This window comes from Linepithema humile, chromosome 6, assembly GCF_040581485.1.
Source record: "Linepithema humile isolate Giens D197 chromosome 6, Lhum_UNIL_v1.0, whole genome shotgun sequence".
Taxonomy (NCBI): domain Eukaryota; kingdom Metazoa; phylum Arthropoda; class Insecta; order Hymenoptera; family Formicidae; genus Linepithema; species Linepithema humile.
The window spans coordinates 25,358,346-25,385,674 of NC_090133.1; the positions used below are offsets into that span (position 1 = coordinate 25,358,346).

At 46.6% G+C, this 27,329-nt stretch overlaps 2 protein-coding genes across 4 annotated transcripts in view; one reads left to right on the forward strand and one right to left on the reverse strand.

The window, feature by feature from the left end:
* Positions 1 to 27,329, forward strand: part of LOC105677049 (autophagy-related protein 16-1) — a 260,615-nt gene that overhangs the window by 199,645 nt on the left and 33,641 nt on the right. The window lies entirely within an intron of this gene.
* The window catches only part of LOC105677048 (uncharacterized), a 278,448-nt gene that overhangs the window by 50,468 nt on the left and 200,651 nt on the right, over positions 1 to 27,329 (reverse strand). For 2 of the 3 annotated variants that reach the window (XM_012375378.2, XM_067357540.1), the window contains 2 exons: positions 17,651 to 18,098; positions 2,032 to 2,233 (listed from right to left, as the gene is read on the reverse strand). In XM_012375378.2, the coding sequence (XP_012230801.1) occupies positions 2,032 to 2,233; positions 17,651 to 18,044 (596 nt within the window). In that variant the 5' untranslated portion in view covers positions 18,045 to 18,098. Of the gene's footprint in view, positions 1 to 2,031; positions 2,234 to 17,650; positions 18,099 to 19,625; positions 21,222 to 27,329 lie in introns of those variants that run through there. The other variant, XM_067357541.1, reaches the window with a different exon arrangement.

A 27,329-nucleotide genomic window follows, 5' to 3' on the forward strand; every position in this document is an offset into this window, starting at 1 on the left:
AGTGAGAACGCGGCATTGGAAAATATATATACGTTGATACGCCCAACTTATGTATCAAAGGGAATGCAAAACTGCGCGCGCGCGCGCGCACTTCGTGCGGGGAAAGCAAAATTCGCGAATTTCGGCGTACGAATAAATCTGATTACCAGAAGAGCGTAACACCGCGTAATTGGTACGCATGAATACGAAACGCCCCCCTTCCATCCGTCGCGCCATCATTGTTGCGGCGGGACGCCGCTTTTTCACGCGATTTTCACATGCATAATTTGTACGAGCGAGCGCGAAATAGTTGATATAACATCGCCACGATCGGAACAGTTCGCCGTGGCGGCGCACGTGAAAGAGAGCAATTAAAATGCAATATTATTGTGTGCCGTAAAGTAACTCGATGCTCGCGTCACTCTGTACCTCTATTTTCCTTCCCAGCGAGCTTCTCATCCGTTCGGCTCCGCTCGCGTTCGTTCGTTGTAGAAGTAATGAAAGTGCATCGGTCATTACGCTCCGGATACCACCAACGTTTAAACGCGTACGAACCGCGCGATCAGGGAGTTCCACGCGGAACTACATTATTTATAAGCGCGCGCAATAAGGACACCGCGATACGCGTTATTGCATCTGGTTACGCGCCGTTACACAGTACGATAAATAAGATCGGCGCGACGAGGCGAGCAATCTGCAACAAGGACGCGTTTGTTAATGCGGAATTAAACGTCACCCACACTCGACAATAAAACGATGTGTGCGGCGCGCGTATATCGTCTGGTTCGTTAGCTACTAAAGTCGCATATATCGTATTCTTCTGTCAACCACTTCGATCGTTACACGATGAAGATGGTCCATAAATTTTGAAATATGATCGAGAGGCGTGATCGAAATTAATCACTGTTATTACATTGTAGGATATTGCAACGCGGTCGATAATAAACGTTTAATGTGATATTGATAAAGAAATTATCCGCATTAATGATGCAGTTGTTTCGTATTCATTATTCGCGCGTCCTGAATGCATTCGACGATAAAAATTCAAATTCTTCGACAATAAAATTTTCATCTGCCGTTACGCTACATATCAGCGTCGGTGGTATGGCGCAATATTATATCACACTGTGTATTTATCAGAATTAAACGCAATGACACGAGCGTCATTATTTCTCTTGCGATCAAAATGTTTTATTACATTTTATTACGCTTTATACACGCGCGTAGATTAATAATGCCGAAAAGTTGCTGTTTATCCAGCATTATTACTACGTGTTTATCGCACAACAGTGCGACAAATATGTAATAATAATGTGCAGATAAAAGCTAAATAAAATAAATTACTGCAGTATATTTTTAATATAAACGTTTTTTATTGAATCTAGATAATTTTTTGTTTCAGTATTTATTAACATATCAATTATTCAAATAAAAGTATTTTAAAAGATAATTGCTTTTCACAAAATTTAATTAATTTTTTATTTTCTTGCAATCCGCTTCCGCTAATTTATTCCTAAAGAAAATATTACATGGAATATATTTCTATACTCTTTTAATAATAATTTCTCATATCGTTGCTCGCAATGTAATAAAATTCAAAATGATCCAAGTACCGTTATCCCGCTTATATGATGAGAAAATTCTTTCTCAAAGACATTTTCTGTGCAACACGCAGAGTTAAACAGAGCAGTTTTACTAGATTGACTCGTTCTAAATCCTCTCGCGTACTCTTCGTCGTTTCCTTTCGCGCGAGACATCCAGACATACGGTTCATGTCTGAGAAAGTATAGGAGAGCGTAGTGTAACGTCCTCTAGCTGGTCCAAGAATCCAATAACTGGAAAACGCATTGGAGCGTACGGAGACTACTCGAGCCGGCGTTCCCTCTGCGTACCGATTCGCGACGACGAATATTACGACGAGCGGATTCGTCCTTTTACTTCACCGGCATCGCATCCGCGACGGAGCGGATAGAAAAGCAGGTCGGTGGAAAACGAGCAATCGGACGGTTCTTATGCTACCTACGTACGAGAGAAACACATGTTGATACTCACCGGCACAGGAAGTCTCGCTCGCCGAGGCACAGCTCGAGGCAGTGCTGCCTCGAGGAGGCGGTCATGGTCCTGCGTGCGTGACCCTGAAGGCGGTGTCCCTGCACTCTGTCGATGCACCAAGCGCGTTCGCAGGGCTTCACCGCCAGGCAGCTCTTCTGGGCGTAGATCGTGAACACGGGGAACTGAGATTGCGACAGCGCGCCTGAAACAGAAAGAAAACGATTCCAAATTAATTACAGCGTCGAATGTTGCGTCCTAGAAAAATCTCCCGGAGATATCTCAAATTATCGTTTCGTCAATGTTTTATTCGTTACAGTGTAATTAACTGTCGTCAACTATCGCGACATTTACCTGGCGCGATATGTTTTAATTTGGAAATCTCGTACGATTAAAAAAAATTTTTATAATCGAGCTTTATATTGGTCAATAGCAAAGTGGCGTACACTGTTACGTCACTCACATGCGATGCGTGTGATTTCGGTATTCTATAGACGTTGTCGGGTGGGACCACAATTTTGATAGATCAGCGCGTTTATCATTCGCCGCCGCGAATACCATGTTCTTCGTCGGTTATTGGCCCGCGTCGCGATAAGCGACGAAGTAGGCACTCCGCCCACGTCTCGTCATACGTCATCCGCTCTTTGCTAAATCGTAATTAATCTCCGCTATGTGACGGGAGCTTCGATCGTGACTCGTGGAAAACTTGCTCAAAGCTGGATGTGAGGAAGAAAAGGAAGAGAGAGAGAGAGAGAGAGAGAGAGAGAGAGAGAGAGAGAGAGGCGGGGGGAGAGAAGAATAAAGCAGGGAAAAAATGAGAGATAATAATAATAAAAGAATAGATAATTTAATAGAATATTTTAGAATCGCGAGATACTTCAAACATGTTTTCCGCCATTTATAAAAGTTTAGATCCAACGCTATGTAGATTAACCGGAGAAAAGAAACATGAATGTTGATGCCTCGCGCGTAAACGTATTAATAAAAAAAAATACATTCGCGCGTGTCAAGCTGAAAAAAAAAACTCGCGCAGCTGAAAAGGGATCGCATAATAAGCCATTAGGATACCGAAGGGTACTTGAGAGATTGCGAGAGGGAAGAGCACACGAAGGGAGATTTTCTGAAGCGGGACGAATCGGAACGCGGCGCGTCGATCTTCAAAGAGGCGCTAAAGATATTCAATTATCCGCCATCAGCGGGTCACGCCTTACGAGGCCGTGCAGGCTAATGCCGTTGCCTGTTTTTAATGGCGAGTGCGCGAGATTGTGGTCGGGGTTGCGGCCACGGCATAGATGGATTCTTTACGGCGGCCGACCGCGGTCGAATTACCCGTGAAACTTCAAATTATAGGAAGATGTTACTTATTGTGGACTCTCGAGGCGTACGTCGCATTATGATCGTGGATGCCTGGATGCTTCCGGGAGCTCGTACGCAGAGGACAGGTACCACTTACTTCTTATAATGTTTATAATGGCGCACGGTCGGGTCTTAAAAAGCACTTGGTAGGTTTCAACAGAACTTTATCCGGAGTGTTTTGTTTAACTTCCCATCTACCTATCTCACCACCCACGCTTCCCGCCGCTTCCCGTTCTTTTCCATCCTCTGATAACTCTTTCGTAACCGCGCGACTCAGAATCCGTTAAAGTAGGGAAAACAAGGGTGGGACGCAAAGGGGAGAGGCGGGGATGAGGAAGACGGGATAATAACAGTGATGGTGGTTAAGAAAGCAAAAGGATTCTCCACTCTCGCGCTTCGAGATATGATTTGTGACCTCTGTCCGGGGCCAATTAGAAAAGCGTGAAATCGTTATTTCGATCGGCACGAAGCGCAATTTACCGATTTACCGCGAAGCCGGGCATATACGCACGGCGTGCGTGAAGCATCGCGCCGACTCCCCGATGCCGATCAATTCCGCCGTTTTAAAGCGCGTATTTGTTACGTCCGGCCCGCGGAAAGATGCCGGCTGCTGGTATACCGTACTACTATCCATTAACAGTGTCGCTCAGTGTTTTTCACCGTTCGTTTAACCACTTAGAGTTCCCACATCGCTCATCGTGTCGTGAAAAACACGCGAATCGCGTGCACCGGATTTTGCGCCTCAAGAGAAATCGATATCTGTCGGCTCATACATAAATTCGTCGTTGACCGTTAATCAAAATTCATAATGCAGGAGTTAATGCAAAGTTAGCATCTACAGATTGGATTTGCTAATAGAAACGTAAAGACATTTCAACGCGTTACCGTTACTTCAATCTTCGTGCTAATGCAATCTTAATGAACGCTGCGAAATCCATTTATTAAAATGTACTGATGAAACGTGACCGCCACGGTATTTAAAATTATGATTTTTGGCATTTTAATATCTCAATGACACTTCTGACGGAAAAAGTGTAAAAAGTCGTATTTATGCACGAGAAAATGATTTGTTGCGCGAACACCTGGCGACTCTCATCGCAATGATAATCATGAATTACGAACTTTGTCTTCGCCGTGGATTCGCGTCGGCGGCAATAGAAATGCCTTGATAACGCGTCGTGACGCGAACTAACGTTTCATCCGCTCGGCGAATCTCCCGCCGCATCTTGTATTCCTATCATAAATACTCGAAACGTCCCGCGAGTCGGTCGTACGGCGCAAGGGGGGGAGAGGAAGGCGAGGAAAATTTCTCCACACGCGGCTTGTCACGATGTCGCGAAGCACGAGAAACGGTCGGGGCGCATCTGCGACGGAGTAGCGCGGCATACGATGCAGCGCGGCGCGGCCATCCCACGAAATGACGTACGTAAACCTGGCCGGAGCACCGGAGGAACAGTTCGATTTCTGATATACGAGGTACATTTAGATACGATTCGAGCTCAAGTGGCATCGGCAACGACGTCCCCCGTCGGTGCGCTGAATCTGATGTATAATCTCGACTCCCCCGAGCGACCCTCCCCCTTCTCTCCCGGCCCCTTTCACCGGTGCGCCAACAAAGGCAATGAGATTCCTTTTCTACGTGCGGCTAGACATTCAGCGATCCACAACGGCGAATGTCACTGCGAACGCGGTATGAAAACCTGTTTCGGAAGGCGTAATCTCGCCGTCGCAGGTGGCTCGATGAAAACATAAATAAGGAAAAGTAAACTACACTCCTTCCGCATAGCTGTTAATAACTTTTTAAATGTGCTAATCAATCCTGTTTTGCTATAAAGTGCTGGATAGCAACGCTTATAATGACGGCAATATGTAGAAGTTAATCTCGAGTTGGAATAACTTTGTCGCTTTGCAAGTTAAATCAATGCAAATCAAGTTGAGTAAATGACGACAGTAATGTTCAGCATACATTAAGACGCCGGATTTTAATTTTATTCATAATTGGGCGTTAATTGCATGTTTCTCAAAAATTTACATCAATTACGCTATAACGGGGAATAAATATGGGAATAAATATGGGATTAAACCGGATATTAAATACAAAATACATTCGCTTTGACTGGCTTTCATTCATCTTTGATTAGCAAGCGTACTTATCGTACACTCGATCGCTGTACTTTCACCGCAGCGTGACCTTCAATTTCTTCCCATTCACAATTTTAATTATGGCGCAATTATGGCGTAAGTCTATAAGCATCGCGTTGTTAAATATGTAAGTACCGTTACGAGTTTATCTTTATCTTATTTCTTCTAATTATCGAAACATTTTTATAAAACTGGCGAATTTAATTTTCTTCTTTTTTCATTTTTAAACTGTTTACAAAGTAATTTATATTAGATTTTTATTTAGATACGAAAGAAACTTGTTTCCTGTAATTGTATTTTTTTGCGTTTTTTTTTTTTTTTTTTGTTTAAAGTAAACATGTACAAGTGAAGAAAGAAGAAAGGAGAGGATTGCGGTACAGAGCACGCCGCTAAACAGAGCCCGTGTAGCACGTATCGTTATCTGTATCTCTGGCTATTTTATTATTCAAGTAACTGTACCTAGATATTTTAACATTGTACCTTTCACAGGACTGACTTTGCAGTATGTCATGCGCTTCGCTTTGCGTAGGCGCACAATAGTTGGGACACTCGTGAGTCATCCCGCGCTCTGAAGCGTGCGCACATATGCACGCATAGAGATGCACATTTATTTACACGTTTGTCGCCTAGCGCATAATTGCGGGTGGTTGTTACACGTACTTAACGCGCCGTGTAAAGTTACAGTTTTTCAACTAGCCACGGCGCGCCGGCGGACGGCGTAATTGTCCCCGCTTCTGCCCGGCTCCGCATCGGTTTTCTAAAACGGCGGGTCGGCACGATACGACGCCTGTCCGAGAGGCGTTACAAATTTGCTTGACACTCATCGTACACGCGAGAACTTTCCCAGATATGATCTAACATATTTCTTCGTATAATTATAAAACTGCGAGTTAGAATTGCCATAACCGCTCTTCGCCTTCGTACGCGATACATTTTACATCGCTCCTCTTTCTCTTATTCAAATTCGAAGAGCATAGAGTTGCGTAAAAAAAATCTGACAATGAAAAGTTTTTGCACCGGTGTCTTTCGGTACGTAAAATTCATCTAAATATGTAGTAGGACATTTTTAATACATTAATTGCGATCAATGAATCATAATCGGAAGCTTGCGTATGATAACTTTTGTATAATTTAAATTCCGTCGGTGTAACATATTTTCATCAATATGCGCCATTATAGCGAGATATTATATCTCGAGTTTTGCAAGTGACAGCTTGGTTTCTACTACTGTCCTGTTCACATATTCCCGATATTACATTCTTGTCGAATGTATTCGTAGAAGTAATATTACAGATAAGGGGACGTTTTTAGCATGTGTACGAAGCCCGAATAAGATGAGTCCCTCTCCCGTTGGACCGTCGCCAACATTTTCAATCGCCCTTTGCACTCCGCGGAATCTCCATCCCCGCTCCGCCGTTCTGCGGACGGCGACGCATTTCCAAGAATTGAATGCACCTCGTACTTCTAACATATCTCGCGACGGTCAGCTTTCTCATCCACGTCGCGGCCACTTGTCTTCCTACTTGTGCCGGCACTTTTGTTTTTCAATGCCACTCACAGTGTCCGCGCTTGCAGCACACGTTGTAGGAATTTTACTTTCAGAAATGTATCGACGTATATTCCACTCGGCGATACGACACACTCCGTCAAGCATACGACTGCGTCTAGCGCGGGAATAAAATACAAATCGTAAGCTCGCGTATTTCCTTACTTTCAACATCGCGCAGCACGATAAACGTCTTTCGTGCTGTTGCGGAGGAAAAAAAATATATTTTCGTCAATGATGCTTCGCATTTTAAAACTTTTCTTACAAATCTAATCTCGTGATAATTAATGCTGTCGTCTTGCGGTATGCGCATACGCCGCATTCTACACGTCGGCGGAACGGAGGATTTCATTGCCGTGAACACGGCGCGGCATCCGCCGCTTTCTCTCATTCATCTCGACGTGAAAAAGCACGTTTCGGTCGCCTCCGTCGCTATCGTCATAAATATGCAGAAGCGGTAGAAGCGGCGGTAAAGGCAGTCAGGCCCGGCTTGCCCCTCGTCACTTTTTAACGTCGTGTAATGTCGTCAGGCCGAGTTACGTTCCGCATAGCTGTACATCTCTGATGGTATGTTTCTAATTTGCGTGCATGCATCGCGTACCGCGGGTTGCTGCAAGAATTTAATACGCGAAACCGCACCTAGGCGGGGTCTTGAAGAGGGAGAAAGAGAGAGGGGAAGGGGGGGGGGGGGAGAGAGAGAGAGAGAAGGAGACGTATGCAAACGGCGAGGGGTGCTTGCAGGTTGCATCGCGCCGCACGACACCCAAACGAGCGCGAGGCACGAGTGCACGCGATTCAGTCTGCACGACCGAACCGGCACACGAGGAGGAACGAGCCAATAACGTAATTACTTTCGATGGTTCTCCGGAAACTATTCGCACTTCGCAGATTGCGCGCTCGCGCGGCTGTAATTGAATATTCGGCGCCGGAATTACAGGATGACTCTCTGAAGATCCGCTCAAGGAGATCACGCGGCTACGCCATTTCGTTCCCCGGCTGGTAGGGAATGCAAAGTGTCGAGTAATTGTCTTAAGTTTCTTGTCATTAACGTGTACTACGTCGTGTACGCGCGACGACGACGACGACGACGACTGTGTTCCGATAATTTCGATATATTCTAAGCACGCTGTTTTACTAAACTTAATTAAACATACGCTAGTGATTATTGCTCTCGCGGAAGACGCTATTTAGTTATATCCAGATTATTAGAATCTGAGCGTGTAATCACGCTTACATCGTGAGAGAGTTGAGTTTCATTGTTCGAGAACCGTTAACTTTTCAGTTAACAGTGTGATTCACATAATAATATAATCAAATATACTGTTGCCTATTAGACTTTAATGTACAGAATGCAATTGTTCTCGCGTTCAGGATAGAATTAAGGATTCCTTTTTTTTTAATATATTTTAATTGAATGTTAATAAATTTGATATCTTTGCACAATATCGTTCCTTACGCTTCAAACGTTATTTAGAACAAATATAGATTCTATTTCTTAACGATTAAAATCTAGTTACGAGCATTTGACAGATGTATCTCTATGTAGTGAGTGCTTTAACACGTACTGTCGGTTAACTCGGATGAGACAAGGGAATTAGCTAGTTAGGTATGACGAAGGCAATGACTACTGGTTATTTCTTCATGACCGCCGATAACCCGCCAGCATGATTCTGCATGTTGGATTCGGAAGCGGCCGAGGATTTCTTCCGACTAGAATGACTACACGACTTTGTGATTATCTTTAGAATATTCTGACTACCGGGAAGGCTATTAACAGCTGTAATTTCCATACCCTCTCCTCCCCCTTGCGATAAAAAAATTTTGACAAATTCAAGGTGAAACGAAGCATTTTGTAAGAAGCATTTATGAAGAGCACGTCACGCGTAAAAAAACCTATATAACATTTTGTACGTTTGTTTCATCATAAACAAGTATACAAGATTTGAATAGCGAACGGTGTTCTCTTTTTATTCTTATTCGAAAGAAGAAAGTTTTCAAATCCTCCATCCTCCATCGTTAGCAGCTTAAATGCAGCTCTTTTGTCAGGAGTAACTGCGAAACATTCGGTGCAATCTCGCAGAATGCCAAATGCGAAAGATACAGAGTTCGCGTAGCACGGTGGCGATTGCCGGCGGACGGGGGAGTGTCCCCTTTCTACACGGCGAACGTTATCTCGAGCTATTAGCACGGCTCTATGCAAATTCAGCAACAAGCTGTAGCGGTGCCGATCGTACGCGGCCCTATAAATTCCGACCAACCCGAGTGTGATCTCGCTCTCTCCATGGCGTTATACGTGCTCGATCGTTTGGCGACACGTGGCTGCACCGAACTACGGTAAACGTACGCGGAAAGCATTCGCGTGTCTATTCGCCTTACTTACCTGAATACGAGCGCGCGCGTGCGCGCGCGCGCGCACAGCACATACATATTCGTATTCGAGCGAGCGAAGTTTTAGCGCGTCGATTCCGCGCGATCGAGCGCGCTTTACGTGCCGGATGGCACCTTATGTACCTATGCGATGCGGAGTATTTAGTATTCCCGACGTATCGAGCCGACAGTACTTCCCACGGCTATTTGGAATCCAGTCTGGCAGTATATAAGGTACTTCGGTATTCAGTATCTGCGCTGCGACCTAACACGCGGTGCTCATTGTCCATCGCGCTGTATATGCAAAAAGGAGCACGACTCCGCGCTGACATAAGTCACCATCGATTGTACGCGCCCGGCGACACACGGTTGCGCGGACGCATCGCTTTTCTTTGAGCACGTCGGCAGAAAATAGCCGAGTAACATAATTGCCCGGGCGAACGTCGAGCGGAATCGCGAAATTATTCCTGAAAGGAAAACGGACTGTATCCTAATGTATTACTTCTCGCACGATTCTTTCCACGCGTTTGGAATTCTTTTGTAAAATAATGTGGAATAATTTCGTGGAGTTATTCCATCGCTATTGTTATTAATTTTGCACACGTGGGACCGGCAGATGTATCTCTGTATTTAAATGTTGATACATACGCTTGTAATACTGCAAAATTATGATAATTATCCGCGCTGACATAATTAAACTGTAATACAAATATATAAAATAATATTTGGAATGATCTGAACAGTAATTCTGGAATGGAAGTTACTTAACTGTTATGCAAATCTGTATGCGCTAGCCAGCGGGCATTCAGGAAGGATTGCATAAGCGTTTTTGAAAGAAGCAAGTTAAAGCAGTACTCTCTTTTTGAATATTTATAACCTTTCTACACGGCGAAGCTTGTTTGCCTTTACCTATAGTAGAAGCGCCATTCGTTTCTCGAGTTGGCCCACCGTGACCGTGCTCAACAGCTCTATCTCCCGTAGCGAGACAACCATGTATGAAATTGACTTGTGAATTATGTGTAATTTGTCATACTGTCCAACTAGCGGCGTCAGACTGCGACTTCGTGATTGTAACCGCGAAAGTGCATGCAACAATTGATGTGTGCTGCTACGTGCCAAATGATTTTTAGATGGCGATTTTCTCGAGCGAATATACGCATTCCGCTCGACGCTTTAACGCTCGCGTATAATTCTTTCATCGGCTGAATAATCGCCGCGTAAAGCGGCCATTAATTATGACCGCGGTATTCATTCGCAAAACCGCGCGATATCCGAGATAATAAAGCGCAGAATTGCCTCGGATTTTTCCTCCGGGCAAGAAAGCGCGCATGACTTCGGATATATCCACAATAAATGATACATAGACGCCGTCGAGATCGACTCGGAAAGATCCAAGTTGGATCTTCATTCGGAGATGAACTACACGGCAAAGGCTAATCGGTTAACCGTTTTTTTCGCACAGCTCCATTCTATAGTAAAACTACTTACACGATAGATAGATACATAGATACGGCCAAATGCCGATACCTTGCGGTTCAATATTGCCTGCACCGAGTCAACTCATGTTTCAATGCGCGATGATGCGGCGATACGGCATTATTGCCAGTCTAGAAAGAAACTCGGTCTATTGCGGTGTGCAGGTCATCCCCCTCCGGCGGGATGGAAGCGCGCAGTCGGGCGATCGCGTGCGGACCGCTCGATGACACACATGGAAATGTTAATATCGTTCATTAAGGGACAGCGCCCCGGTCGCGGCGTGAGTGCCTTTCGCGTTTTATATGGAAATCGTTATTATGCATCGGTCCCGGGCGTTATGCACGTGCGGCATTGTGAACTCTCGCAGCCGATGGTATGCGACAGGCGAGACCCGTTACTCGGCGACGGTTTGATAGCAAAGAAGTGGCGAGTGACCACAATAAATACGAGAACAATCGCATCTCGGCGACTCATTCAGCGTTCTTGCGTCGTCGCTTTGGCGAGAAAGAGAGAAAGAGCTGGATGTTGAGAGGGGCGAGAGCGGGGTACGTCAGCCGTGCCCGAATGTATTATTCGCACGTTGATCTACAGTTCTAATTACAGCGGATCGTAATAAGCGCGGTGCAATTTCAACGCGAATCGGTCCGCGCGCATAAATCTCCGGAAATCGGCAGTTAAGAGCTAACGGCGCTGGGTACATTTTAAAGTCGGAAATACTAAAAGCTGGAGCCGCGCCAGAGCGAATCACTAGATACTTTATGAGCGCGGATTCCCACGAAGATTTACATCCGTCGCTTTGGCACGAGAAATAACAATCGTAAGTTGGCCCTGAAGTCGACGCCCGCCATGCTTAACGAAATCCGATAAACCCGCGTGTGTCGCGCGCCCGCGCGGTCGCGAATAAACTGCGAGACGAATGTCGTTTGTTGTTTCGTCGTTTCGTCGCGCGGCGGCGACTATTTAACGGACGATTTAATTGTCAAACGCTTGTCGGTTTCACGGCAACACGCAGATCTCATCTACGACGCCGCACGAAAATTCCGTAATGTCGGCGAAGTTAAAATCCCCTGGACACGAGGCGCGAACTTGGTATCAGTCTGGTCCGCCGCACGCCTTCCATCAAAACGTGCAAGAAACTTTTGCTCGGGGACCCGGGCTGCTCCCCAGAACCACTTATCCGCCTATATCGTTATAAACTTCTCGCGCGATATCGTCACGATTTTCTCTTTTCCCGTCGAAAAAGGTGCGCGGGCACCGTTATACCCGCTCTCACCTACACGTAGCGGCGCTCGGATTCCCGTTTAAACAAAGGCGGAAGGATAAGAATGAAAAATGACTCACGCGGAAGTCGAGGTATTTCGCCTACGTGTACCTAAGCAACTGTTCTTAAGAAAAATATGTACGCGGATCCCGCCTTTGTTTTCTTTTTTCTTCCTCCCTTTTTTTTCGTTGAGACAACGCGCGCGTACGTTTGTGCGAGAAAATACCGACGACGAGAACGAGGAAAATAGAATCACGAACGACGATTGAAGGGAAGTGCAGTCGTAAAGGGTAGGAAATGGCTGCGTACACACAGCGCTGATGCACATACGCATATATAAATTTTTGATGGACATTCGTACGCCGCCGATTTCCTCTGCCCTTCCCTCGGTTACATTTATATGGAATTCCTTCGAATTCGCGTAGCGGAATCGCGTAGTAGAATCGCGTTATATAGAATCCACGCCGAATATTATTTTAAAGCGATATAATAAATGCAGCTCGCGCTTGTCTCTTTGCTATACGTGTAAAAAAAAAAGAAACTCATTTATAAAAAAACAAAAAGTTGCCGCTGTGTCCACCGTTGCTTTTTTCAACTGGAAACTCTAACATAAATTCGCGCATAATTTCCGCTTGAATGTTTAACGCGCTGAAACAAATTAAGGCAATCGCCGTGCAGAAAAACTGTTTTACATTCCTCTCGAAAAGCTTGAGTTGCGACGCCGCGGAAAGTTTTGCATATTACATTTGCTGCTATTAGATGAATATAGATGAGCCATAACTTCATGTAATATTAAAATACTTGTATTGTGAAAGTAGAAAACTTTGACAGAAAAGTAATCCGCCCCGCGCATTTATCAGAATAACTGAGCTGAAATAGCAGGTGTATAATTTCTAACACATAAAGTACGTATCGAGGAAGTGTCAATATTCCGATTATCAGTTGCTCTCCCCTTGCGAAAACCTTTTTATTAGCTTTACTCGCGGAGCAGCCGCGTTTAACTCGCGGTACACGCCCGGTAGAATGCAAGCGCAGGAATCATCGTTGCGAATCGACGGGAGCAGATTCTCCCTGTGGCGGTGCCGAGCGATTACGATCGAGGCGAACGAACGTGTGGAAAGAAAGCATTAGGATGAAGCGCGCGGTATTATCAGAAAATTCGAGAGCTGCTGAGACCGTTGTCGTCTCGCGAAGCGGACTATATCGTGCAGAACTAATTACGTCGACGGACGTAAATGGTTGGTGGCCTCGAGTGCCAAATGGTTCTTCGCGAACGAAGCGCCGACGACGAGAAAGAAGGACACGCGCTAGAGACGTGACGGGACGAAGGAGGAGAGCTCGGCGGTTCGTTCGCTCGTTCGCTCGCCTGTGCGAGTGACGAGATTCTATCATCGGCTAACGGGGCCCTGGCTTCAGAAGTTTCGTGATCGTGACGCGTTGTCGTCGCCAGTTGTCGCCGTCTTGTTGCCGGCGCTGCCCGGACGTCGATCACGATCACGTGCTATCTATAGCCGGCCGAGCAACATTTTATTCGGCCATTCGTCTCGGTTTCGGCGGATAAGAGTCCGATTTGTGCGGTCTTTTTGTTTTTAACGGACAAGCAGCGCGACGGCGACGAGGGAATCCATCGGACGGTCGTGCCGAAAGGAAACTCGTGTCAAGAGACCATCAAAGCGTGACCGAGATCCTCTCCGCTCTTGGACGTCCACGACTGACCGATTTGCAGCCGGTCGAATTAACCTTTTCCCTTCCTCCTGTCCCGAGGTCCGTAGATCCTGTCGAGATCCGATGTTTCACGGCATCTAACGTTCGCTTCGTGCCGCGTTGTCAAAAATCCCGCGATTAACTTTAAATTCTTTCCGATTCTAGTACGTGGAGAGAAAAATGCGAACGACGGATATGACAACGAGCGCGCGGAAGCAAGATGAAAGCGGGTTAAAAGCGGTAAAAAGTATACTTTGTAGACGTCAAGCTGTCACACACAGGCATACTTGCGCGCTCCGGCGCAAGGGCCCACGTTTTCTCAAGAAATTCGTCGTAAATGGTCGCCGGTGTGTAAGATGCCTGGAGATCCTTTTGCATATCCGCGCCCTGTCACGAATGCCTTTTACTTTCTCCTCAGACGCACCTTAACCAGTGCCGGATCTACACACAAGCTAGATAAGCTACAGCTTAGGGCCTCACATTATAAAGGGGCCTTCTTAGTATAGAAAAGATTTTAAAAAATGTATTTTTTGTCATAGCGTAGGGGCCACAAAATCGTACATCCGTCCTGACCTTAACGTTCCTTTAACGTATCCCACCGCACCGTTAGATTATCACGCGTACTCACGCGGGGCTCTTGACGGCGTTACGACGGCACAAAAGGACGCGCGAGCGTAAAACGGCGCATCGCCGGCTAATAGCGATCGCGTACTCTCTTTGGCACGGCGTGCCGTGCCTTTTGGCAATTATCCGGCATGACGATCGCGTCAAACAAGTATCGCGCAGGGATTACGCGAGGATCGCGAGACGTTTACTTTTTATTCCGATCCGCCAGATGTTCGCGGCGCGAATTACATCGCCCCGGGCGTCGCGAGCTCACAATTGGGACGCAAACTCGAGAGTTCTTTCAACCGAATTTGTTCCGGTCATATAGTTAGTTCTCTGTGTAAAAACTGGCACGGAGTGAATCACGGCGCACGGTTGCTCCATTAGACTGTGCGTTTTTTGCGTCTGTGTAAGGGCTGCCGACCGCCGGCAAAAAGAAACGGTATTAAGAACGGTGTATCTCGCAACGGGAGAAATTCCGAAAACCGTGTTAGAATCAATTAATACGACTAATCAAGTTATACCAGTTTATACCTTTAGTTTCGTGAACAACACCAATAAATTGTAATACGGCTGTTCAATCGAAGAACAGAGGATATTGCGTAAATCGCAGAGAATACAATCAGAGTATCGATTGTATCGCTAAATTGGCAGTATATCACCCGCTGGTTGTCATCGGACAACTGGTGTCACATATAAAGATAACATTCGGCGTCGTTCCGAGACTCTGTTACAAGCATTGGTCACTGCAATAATTTATATACGTCTACTCTAATTTCCTCATCTCGGAAGCAAATTACCTGCTACGTGTTACCCATGACAGATACGCTCGAAAAATATTGCAGAACAATACTGCTTCTCCATAGGTATAAGATCTCATTCTGCAGTTTAATTAATGCCCACAAGTCCGCCGTCTGCGGACGTATAGTTTATATTAATTATACCCCGGAAGATTCAATTAGTGCGTTTCTCATTACACTTACTTATACCGGTATCCATTATTCATGAGGAACCACCGCGGTAGCACCCTCTGACAATGCACGTGATCCTTATAATTCATCGTCGGAACCGAACATATAGTACATAACGTATATATATCGGTTTTCTCTTCTCCATATATAAGATGCGCGGAATACGTTTGCGGAAACGAGAAATTTATTTCGATACACAAAAAATATTTATTTCAACCTTCCGCGTGTCCAGATCGAAAGATTAAATCTTTAACTTAAAAAAAAAAAAAAACTCAAAAGTTTACAGAGTTCTTTGAAAAATTGCGATGACTTTTACGTCTCTTTTTAACTGTCTGATACTGTACCACCGTAATTACTTATTGTGAGGATAGATTGCCAAGTTTTTACTGTAAATTGAATCGAAAGAGAAATATTGTTTAGAAACTCGCGCGTTATTCATTATTTAATGCTCTATTTAGATAAAATATTTGCGTGACATTGTTTGATATTAAGATTATAAAACGCAGCAGTGACAAATTTACTGCGATGTGTATGCAATGTGTCATCAAGATTTTATCAACGTAGAGCCCCAAAGTCCTCCGAGTTAGATATATTCGCGTACGTGCCGTAAAGGCATTCAACAGCAGCGGCAAAATAATGGGTCAAGAAATACTCGAGAAGAAGTGTACCTCAGGCGACGCCCAATATGTGGCTCCGCCGGGGGCGCAATCTCTCTCGTAGAAAAATCAACTGTACCGAAAGTGCGAAAGCTGTTTCGCACTCTGCAAAAATTTAAATAAGATTCGAACAAGCGAACGAAAACGGATGCAATTTCAGAGGTATTTGCCAGAGAGCACGAACGAATATTCGTGTTATTTGCTAAAGGAATCAATATTGCTTGATAAAACGCATTGCAGAAATTATTTACAGCTTTATAAGTTTTCACCGATAAATTCTATGTTTTAATCTAAATTTTTGGATTCGATATTCATTTGTTGCGCTTTGTATTAATTATTATGTCGCGCTTTAATGTTCGTAGCTATCTTTTAAAGAGATAATTTCGGATATAAAATATGTATGCAAAATCAACGTAAAAAATGACTCTGAAGAGTATGTCCAATACATTTCTGGAAAATTTAAAAACTGAAATATTGCGAAAGATAATATTCGCGACAAATTGTTGCATGTGATGGAAACGATTATTGCACAGTTCGATGCAGAATTCCCAATATTTTTGCGCGATGTTGACACCGCGTTGAAAATGTCATTTTAAATGACACGTCAGGATTAAACTTGCGATTGATATCTGAAATACGCTGTTTTGTACACGCAGCAGAATGTCCTTAATCAGCTTGCGAAATTGTCTTACTCCTAATATCTTTCCTTATTAATGTATTAATTAATGAATTAGACAGGTGAAAAATTACGCGTGCGGTTTGCGCGGAACGTGCGATAAGCACATCGACCCGATTCTCACCGACGTGAGTACCGGACGACACCGTCTATTATGTTGCGCGTTTTGTTTCGCTTATTTTCATCCGGTAGATCAAGGCAATTGGTACCGCAGGCATTGTACAGAAAATTATTGCGCTTCGCCCAAAGCGATCCTTACATTACACAAAATGTTCATACGAGACTGATGTGAAACGATTTTAACATACTTCGGTTATCCTATGAAGCGCCGTAATTGCGCAAAACAACAAGGAGATGCGCGGGACCTCGAGGCTTGCTCTCATCCCACAGGTACATATGGAAATATAATTTTAATGATAACGGATCAAGGAAGATTTTACTCTTATATATATATAATACCTAGCTCTTTTTCTCTTTTAAATAAAATTGTTTTATCGTCGTCGTCACTATTGATTTTCTTTCGAAAAAGGATTATAATGCTGTTTCGTCAAATGCTGTATCGCGTCAATGCTGTTCATTTGAGATGTACGGCACGACAAGAGTCTGTGAAGTAATATTTGAGGAAGCTCTCGCGGTAGACACTCTTCCTTTATACCGTCATGAAATTGTAGAACGTTCTTAATTAACGTCCGCGTAATAAGGCAATCAAGGGACCGTTCCGCTAACGTTTTCCCTCGCGTAAAAAATCACGTCCATCTTAAAGCAGTTATCGGATGGAGTAGCCTCGGGAGTATCGGCGCGTACATAGTCGATAGTTCTTACTACAGTCTTTAGGAAGATACGATAACGATTCAATCTTACCTGGATTGCTGTCGGCGTTAGAGCTGAATAGGACGCAAAGGCCCGTCTCGTAGTTGACCGCCTGGCAGGAGTCGTTTGCCTGACAGGTCTCGAGGCAGTCAGTGAGCATCAACGTGCCCGGTATGGACTCGAGCATGTTCGTGGGCGCGGTGTACACGTAGCCGGTTACTAGCTCGAAGCCGACCATCTCGGGATCGCATTCGTCCGAACCCGCGGACGGCCCGGTGTAATCCGGGCCGGACAGACCGGACGGAACGGACGCGGACGACGGCGACAGGTCGGCCGCGTGCGTCGATTCCGCGGAAACCGCATGAATCGCGTGGCCGTACCTCGAGGCGGTTTGCAACAGCAAGAGTAACGTGACGAGATGTCGACGGCTATATGCTCTCGTCATTGTCGTACTTCAACCGGACGCTCAGTATGCAGCAACGTCGCGGACGCGTGTAATCTGTAACAAAAATTGCATCGTCATGTATCAAATATTTGTGACTGAGAAAAAAAAAACAGAAAAATATCAAGCAAAGTATCTTGAACTATTTTCTATCGGGAAGGAGCGCGATGAATGGCAAACACGATTCTGAGACGTAAAGTGATGCGACAGCGGCTGTTGGATCATTAAAAAACCATTGACTTTAAAAGATATGAAATAAAAGGATATGAAAAGATTTATTTTTCGCGGAAACTTGACTGTCTTCTCTTTTAATCTCAGAAATGCAGGCGGGAATCCAACAGGTCTCCACATTTTCTCAATTTTCCAGAATTATGCTATGACGTGAAATGTCGTGCGTCTTTCATCATGAAAATTTCTTTTAATATTTATTTTCCGCATTATGATATTACTAAGATTAGTTCAAAAAAAGGTTTAAAAATAAAGAGAAGTTGTGTAGTGTGCGAATGCGCATAGCGTATAACAAAGTGTAGTTTGCTAAATCTCGCAGCGCATTTTTATGACAATAATTAAGACAGTGGTGCTGTCTAGATTTAAGTGCAAAATAAAACGGTTGCGCAGAATTAAAGCGTTTTAAGCGTCTTAACCGTTTTTTCTCAGCAGTTTTTCTTCGTTATAAGAGTATTTTCTCCGCTGCTTAAATGAATATTTTAGTGCTGTGACGGACTGGATAAAGGAGAATTAACGGAAGTACGGATTAACGGGATGGAATGTATCGCCGTTGGTCAAATGTCGCGCTGTTCTTGTTACAGAACGGGAACGGAATAGTAGATTGGAAAATAAGGTATTGCTCGCATTGATAATGCAAATTGCGACAAGAATGTTTGTAACAACGCCAAGTGTATAAATTTCCGTGTAAAAAGTCGGGACATAGGAGCTGTCGAAGTGATGATTAGTCAACGATATCGAGATGAAGCCTCTACACCGAAAACTGCTTTTAGAAAGAATAAAATTTTCTTTCTTAAAATTAACGCTTAATAGTTTGATTAACGTATTTACACATTTTAATTATTATTTTGCGCGGATATAAAATATCACTAGATTTGACATGTTTTCAAATTATGAAACAAGCAGAGGCGTAATTAATAAATCTGTCAAAACATAATACTCGTGTCTATTAACGTGTAACACTTCGATAGATTCCACGCAGCGAAATGAGATGTGCACGGCGCGGATAAATTAAAATGACAATTAAAATGTTGAAAACGCAGAGCGGCAGCGATAAATCGAGCATCGTTCATATTTCTGTTGCACTGTTGCGCGTATATTGCGCAATAAATAACAAGCAGCGCGACGGGCGTATGCGGGAATTTAAATCGCCAGATACTTTCGTGCACCGCCGTGACCCCATGGAATCGAGACCCGACAAACTCCGGTTTTGTTCCGCCGAAAATAACGTCGAAATACAACGTCATATTTGAACTGCGGGCCGTGTGCGTTCCTGTGCACATTACACGTTAAAATAATCAACACCGACTGGCACTGTTCATGTACCCTTGGCACACAGTCGAATTTCGGAGAACGTACCTGGAAACGAACGGTCGGCTGGCAGAGAGCAGTTTCAATATGTCGAACGTCGAATTTTTCGGGACGTGTACGCGTGTACCCCGGGCGCGCGATATCGCACGCTGCAATTCGGCGGCGCTATATCCCGCACTCGTGCGCCGCGCGCGAAGGCGAATTCCACGGGCACCTTTCTCACGGGATCGTCCGTAAGCGCGCGAGCTTGAGAACGGCCGTTAGCGCACAATGCTGAAACGGTACACACAAACGTGGGCCAAGACGGCGGAGTCGGAGGGAAAAGAGAGAGACCGATTACTTTTGTTTATCGCGCATGGCGTAACCGCACCGCGAAATCACAGAATCGCGCGCAATCCGATTCGCAATGGTGATGCGAGAGAGTTTCGCGCCCGCGCCGCGGCCGCACACCGGGGATATAACTATGTCGGCCGACTGGCTCTTAGGCACTGTGTACACCTGGCCGTGTGGCTCTTCCTCGAGCGACCGAAGACGTCTGCCGGCCCGGAGGGGACCGAGGCCGCTGCCGTCTAAGGAGGACAGAACGGTACGCACAATTCGATCGCCGGTACAACACCATTGAAAACATTACAGCCGATCTCCTACCACCTCTTTCTCTTTCTCTTGATCGGCCGTATCCCCGCCCGGATTCCCCGCGCGTTCCTTCCTCTACGGTTTTTTTTTTTTTTTCCTTCTATATTCTCAGTCGGATCACAGTGAAGTCACACACCACTTCAGGCGTCAGGAGCAAACCTACCGACTCGCGGTTGACAGCGCGGGTGTAATGGACCTACTTCAGAATCTTCCACGATCGCACGTTCAACTCCAGGCTCTATTTCGCACGATGACACTCACATTATGCTCGCGCCGGGCATAAGCCTGAATCGTGACACTTTACGCGTTAAGTCACACGCTGACAAGGATTTACTAGCCCCTCGGCATCCTCTTATCTTCCTTCGGAATACGCAGCCTCCACCATTTATTTGATATGTACTCTTTCGTGCGTTGACACTACGGACAAGATATTACGAAAGAGAGAAAGGAAAGCTGACGGGAAATAACACACTATCGCCCGACAGTTCTTTACGACAAAGATTCTCCGCCAGAGAGATAGCGTAATGCTTTTTCCACATCGATTGGAATTCTTGCCCAATTCTTCCGTGGTGTAACGGACCGATCGCCCCGAGGTATCCCGCCGCATTGACCACGAAATTAATTCATTTCACAACCGGCTGGCGCCGTGGAACACGAGATCGGCATTTTTCGTCGTACCGTGCGCATCCACGCGATGTGCTCGGCCATGAATCAAATGTACACCGACACGGCGTGCGTACGCGTAAGGGTACGAATGATATCGGTGATTGCATTCAACGGATGAGAGGGGGAACGGGGGGTACAAATGAGTGGCTCGATCGTGCTGCAGATAGATGAGCGAGGGCCCGCAGTTTCGCGCAGGGAATCGGGTGGTGGTGCACGCCCGAGTAGCGAGGATAATTCCCCCCGATGCGAGGAACGAGACGGGGCGAACGGACGCGAGGCGCTCTCTGTCATTAGCCGGTACCTGTTGCAGCCGTGGAAGACTCGCGGAATGAGCCGATGATGCGTGTCGAGTAAATAGTAATTATGTCGCGCGAGAGAGCGCACGCATACCGGGAGCAGCCGGGAGTGCGGGAAATCGCTACGCCGCAGAGGCGCGAGGCGAGGAAACTGGCGCCGAAGCGGGTGGGGTTCGACGGAGCGGGGCGAGGAAGGGAGCTCTCAAAGAGGGCAAAATTGAATGTTCACGTTGTGTGAACAGCGCGACCCGACCGGGCGCGTCAGTGTCTCCGTGAAAATTCCGCTCGGGCGAGCGGATCCACGTTCGACAAGTTTCCAGTGTAAAACGCGCGAGAGACGGAAAGAAGAAGCGAAAGAAAGAAGGGGAGTGATGGGAGGGAGGAGGGAAAGGAGTCGAGGAGGGGGGAGGCAGCGCTCCGTACCAGGTGCCTGCACCATCGCGTCACCATGGCGGAATAACGGTTCCTGGATGTCCCATCGGGTTCAATCGCAATCGGCTATCTCGCGCGCCGCGGAATTTCACAGGGAAACGACCGCTTCGCCGCCGTCTCGTGATCAACGACGTACGAGCGCCGCTATCCGTCCGCCCTTGAGCACCGATCGACCCAATAGCCCCCTCGATCCCGCTCCATGCTCTATAATTCGGCAGCTGCGCGAGTCTCTCGCGAGAGCACATTGACAGCCTTGCGTAACCGTTTTACAAACATTCGAATGAAATCACGCTCTCGGGAAATTATGAATTCAAGACAGGTCGAACGAGAGAGGCGAACAGACTCGCTTTGCACATAATTTAAGGAAACGATCGATCATCGCGTCGTTGAATAGTCAGCTTTAACAGTTAAACGTTTCATGCCGGACACGATTAACTACCGCCTCTACTCTACAGCATAATCCGGAGGTTTATTAACGTGCGTGTTGGTTATTACTAATAAAGATACCATAGCGTCGACGCGATGCATGTAAGAAGAACGATCGCGCAGCGCGATAAGATAATTACTACCAGCGATCTGTGGCAGTAGCATCAATGTTGCGCGTATACGCGGCGCCGTGTGCACATAAATTTTTATCAACCGCTCCGGATGAGCCGGAGCGCGTTCCTTATGGAAATTCAACGGATAACCAGCGGTTACTTCTCTGTCGGGGTTTTGTTGCGCACGGGCGTTGCTGAAACACCGGTCGATTACGCGCGTTCGACCGCTCCGTTTTCTCATCCACTTTCCGTAGCATCGTGAGAACTTAGCCGACCGGCCAATTAGAATTTGTTTCTCCTCGGCTGGTCGCTGCCAAATGTGCTACGAGGTTACCGCGAGGTGACTCACGAGCCCACGTGAGCGAGTGACTCGCACCAACATTAACGGACACGCGACTTATCACATAACGGCGTAAGGCCGTTCTCGATACCCGTTCTCGGTCAAGCGGATTCTCAAAGTTATGCAGAAGGTTATAAGAGAGTCGCGGTATTCGTGAGCGCGCCGCGTCGTGGATTCCAACACGATACGTTCGGTCGCGCGCGTACGCGCGCGATCACGCTAGATTTATGGATGGTACCCGCATCGTTAAGACAGTCGCCGAGAGTGATTTAATTCGTACCGCTTTATCGCGCGAGGCTCTCCCTGCGCGAGCGCTGGTGTTAAATTTCTAATCTTCGCGTCCCACGGTCAGAAGCGTGATCGCAGCACGACCGGACGTGACGGGTGATTATTTCATATGAAAAATAACGTTCCGTTGAAACGATGCGCGTTGAAACCGTCCGCGGCATTTTGTCTCTCGAGCTCGTTCCCGCCGATTCCGTTTCTATGTACCTAGCACTTCGGCTAGATTAAATTATTGGAATGCATTCGTAAACGGTCGACTATCGGTCGCTCGATAACATCTCCAATCGATTCCGCTCTCAACCGGAGGCTCAACCCAATCCGCCGCGGCGCATCGATTAGCAATTCCACACGAAAATTCATCGGCAATCTCTAAATCCTGTTCCCGTCGCTTGCTGCGCATACCAGACGGACGGATAACGTCTCTCTTCGGCGTCGATCATCCTGGCGTGCGAGAGGGGGGGGGGACTGGGAAAAGGAGCTCGTTACGTAATTATTCGATGTCCAGACGTCGAGACATGTGCGCGCGCGCGGACTACCTGAAAGTCGCGCACCGACGAACGTCGCTTTAAAGCGATACAGCGAGGGCCGGCCTTTAAGTCGCTCGCCTCGGCATCGCCGCCGGTCCGATGATCGTCGATCGCAACGGCAGCGCCCGCGAGTCCTGCGGAATCGAGCCGAGGAAGAAGCCTCCGTTAATGGTACGTTCCGTGCGGGTTCGACGCGCTATGCGTCGACCAGGAAAATGCGAGGAGTCGGATAACCAGGAAACTGGTTTATGCGTGGCTGCGCTCTGCGCGGTTCTCTAAGTGGGTACCTACTACCATCCATAACGCCGAGCGCACACCAGCACCGTCGGCGGGAGCGAGAGGGGAAGCGCCGACGAATAGAATGGAACGGAGCTGGAAGGAGAATTAGATAGAACACGAGAAAGCGGACGGGCAGCGAGGCAGCGAGAGCGGCGATGAAGGGGCGGGGAAGGGAACGGAGAAGAGAAGCGGTGAAACGGGTGAGCTGCCACGACGTGCAGATACGAGCACGAATGCTCGGGCGGCGGTGGAAAGATGAAACGAGAGAAAAGCAAATCGCAGGACGACCCTATGGCTATAGAACTTCGCGGACGAGCGACTTAAGGATGACACGTCTCTATCTCCCACTCTCTCTTTCTCTCTCGCTCTTCACTCTTAGGTAGCTATCTCGCGTTTATCTCTGCACGTCTGGCCTCGCTAGGATGCTATCGCGGCCGTTGATGAATCCGTCGACACAGGGAAGGCAGAGACGGGGGCGATTTCGGAGAAGCGAGCGAGCGAGCCGAGCTAACGCGGTAATTAAACTTTGGTCGCATTATGCGAGTATCTCGCTCCATTCTGCGCCTCGACTCACTCCCGCTCGAGCGTGCGAGGGGTTTCAGCGAAGTGTCGCCAAGAGATTGATGGTGGCCCAACGGTGGTACCCTTCCTTCTCTCTCTCTCTCTCTCTCTCTCTCTTTCTCTCTCTCTCCCTCCCTCCCTCGATCCGCGTCGCCTCTAGGCTTTCTATCGCCGTGCTTCGCGCTCGGTTTCCACGACGTGCCGTGCCTTTTCTGGTTCTGTCCTCCGCTCTCTTCGGTGGCCCTTATCGCGACGGCGCAGGGAAGGTGGCGTGTTGCGACTCGTGCGTTCAATCGCGATAGAAGATCTTGTCGCGAGGCTGGGAGCGGCATTACGATCCGCAAGCTCGGGTCTCTATATCGCGCTCGCTCATTGCGTGAAGCAGTTTATTTGCATAGAGAGACCAACGCGTCGGGAGGGTGGCGCAAACGTTTCTCATAACCTTTTTTCCTTTATTTTTTTTTTTTTTTTTTCCCCTCTTTCTTCCAACTCTCGCGCTCGGGGGATGCGGTTGGCGTGGTAACACACGTTTCAATCCAGCATTTGAATCGTACGCTACGTGCCTATCCTTCGGACGCACGCATATCTGTCTACACGTAGGAAATGCACACTCGCGTCGGCGTACACTTCTTTCTTGAATAGCGCGTTATCGAATCCCTCATTCAAGCGACGAGGCGTCCGTTATAAAAGCGCAGCCGAGTTCGCGGGGAGAGTGTGTGTGTGTGTGCGCGCGTGCATTGCGAAAATGGATCGCATTGAATTTTCTACTTTATGAGTTTGTCGAATCCCACGGGTAGTGCCGAGGTCGGAGCGAAATCGATCCGATACGCGTATTTATTTCCACGACGGAGCGCGCACGGAGCGCCGGGTCGCGTCGGAATGCGCGTCGCGATTTAGCGAAAATCCGCGCGTCGCGTTCGAATGCTATTAAATAGTACGTACACCTTGCGGAACGGGACGAGCAGTGGAAATGCACCGCCGCTAGACAGACGCGCTCGTGCAAGGTCGTGGGACACCTGCGAGCTCACCGGTGAATCGACGGTTACGCACGTATAATAGAACTACCGCTCTCTGATTGTCATTACCGTTGCTTTCCGCGCTCATCGCCTTCGCAGTTGCACACGGTTGCGCCGCGGGTTTACTGCACTCGTCGGTTCGCGGCGTACGCGGGGAGGGGAGGAGGAAAGCGTTGATTGAAGATAAATCGCCGAGAAATGTAGTTTGACGCGATTCCCCCCCGTATGATCCGCTTCCTTCGGTTTTCAGCGGCGTGACATGACGTAATACTTCTTTCGCGCCCGGCGATGTATCAAACAACTATTGTGTCTCCCAGAGTCACGTTACTCAATGTCGTAATGGAAGGCTAATTAACGATGCTCGCGGACGCGACGGAAAGGATTTGCCTCGCGGAGCGGAGGCGGACGCGGGAAAAGCAGCCGGTGGCAATTAACTCACCCCATGTACGATCGATAACCACGACGAAAGCTGTTGGATCGTCGGACGTAAATCTTGACGACGACGACGACGACGACGACGACGACGACGACGACGACGACTACTTTCTCGATCGTGCAGAACATAAGTTCAGAACCACGCTCGATTTACCAAACCGTTCGGTCGCTGCGCTCGTACCTTAGTTAAGCGGCGGTTGACTGACTCCTCTAAGGAAATCGATCCCCTAACGGCTATGACGCTTCGAAACTCTCCTGGAGGGCCTTTTTGAAAGCTTTTCTACGACTCATGTCCTCCGAGCGAGCGGTAACAGTCGCAGTCGCGGGGAAATATCACCGCCATTGCGATCGTTATCGCGGTGAATGCTGCGTAAGGTTTAAAGTGGGCAAAGTTTATATTGAAAGTCACCGCCGACACTTCATCGATAATTAATGCTTTAATTGCGACAGTATATATCATCGTCATTCGGTCGCGGCGCATTTCTCCTACTTTCGAGTTCTCATAGTTGAGGGTTGTTTTGCAGAGTTTCGCATTGAAAAGATTAAACGGATTACGGTGCCGATCATTAAATTCACGTAGCGATGCGAAATATCATTTTGATGATGCAACATGCGTGCGTTATTATCGGACTTTATTGTATCATTGACGAAATGAGAGAAGCGAGTTAACCTTTTGACGAACTTAAAAATTAGCATAATACATGTATATGCAATGATTTGTGCATTCATAACAATTAGTTCTCGATTTTAGTCTCGAATTTGCGAGGCTATTCATTATTTCAAACGTTTTTCTTTTTTCTTTTTTTTTTTTTTTTTGACATTTGTTTTACATTTGAACTAGAATTTTTTAATGCGCAATATTTCTGAAGCATATTGTTGCTTTACGGAGAATTGCAATACAAAAGGCAACAATTTACATTGGATGGCGCTATATGCTATAAATCTTTATAATGCATTATCCAGGATGTTCGAACTGTTATGTAATGAATATTGTACAGAGCAAGGTACATGTTAGCTGTTTCGCAAATTTAACAATGGTTAAATAATACATTTCCATTTACATAATACCTATTCGTATTGTTCATGTTTGCTATGTAATATGCGATGATATTTAGTAATTTAAATTTTTAAATCTATCGCTCTCTGCATTTAAAATTATAATGTTTGATATAAATAATGTGAAAGCTCTTCTATTACGAATGCGTAAACGGCATCGTACCCGCTTTAGTATTTACACGCTGTCGTATACGCACAACTTTATCGACGTAGAACCTCTAAAGCTAGACGTCATGAACTTCGCGAAATACACATACGACGCCGTGACACATTCTGTCTTGAATAAATCATTTATTAATTCCCGGTTTCCCTTCTGCTCTTCAGTTGTATTGACTCGTTAATTTTAAACTTGACAAACATGAAGGGAGTTTTGCCTCCTCCCGATAACTGCACAGCGCGCGCTCCCCGGTTCACTTTTCTGCCGAACAAGCTCGGAAAATCTTGCACCCTCTTCTCGTCGATGCGCGAGAGCAAATCGTCGAGAGCAGACGTATGCGATTTAAGCAGCTCCGTGAAATTTCACGTTTACTAGGCGCTCGTGCGACGTCACGCGGAAATAAAGCGGCACTTTTATTTGTTTGCTCGTCGAAATCGCGCATGCGAATTTTTCTTCACCCCGTAGAGGCTTTCACAAGCTTAACCCAGTTTGAATACATTAGAGCGAGAAAACTTGATCAGATCTATTTC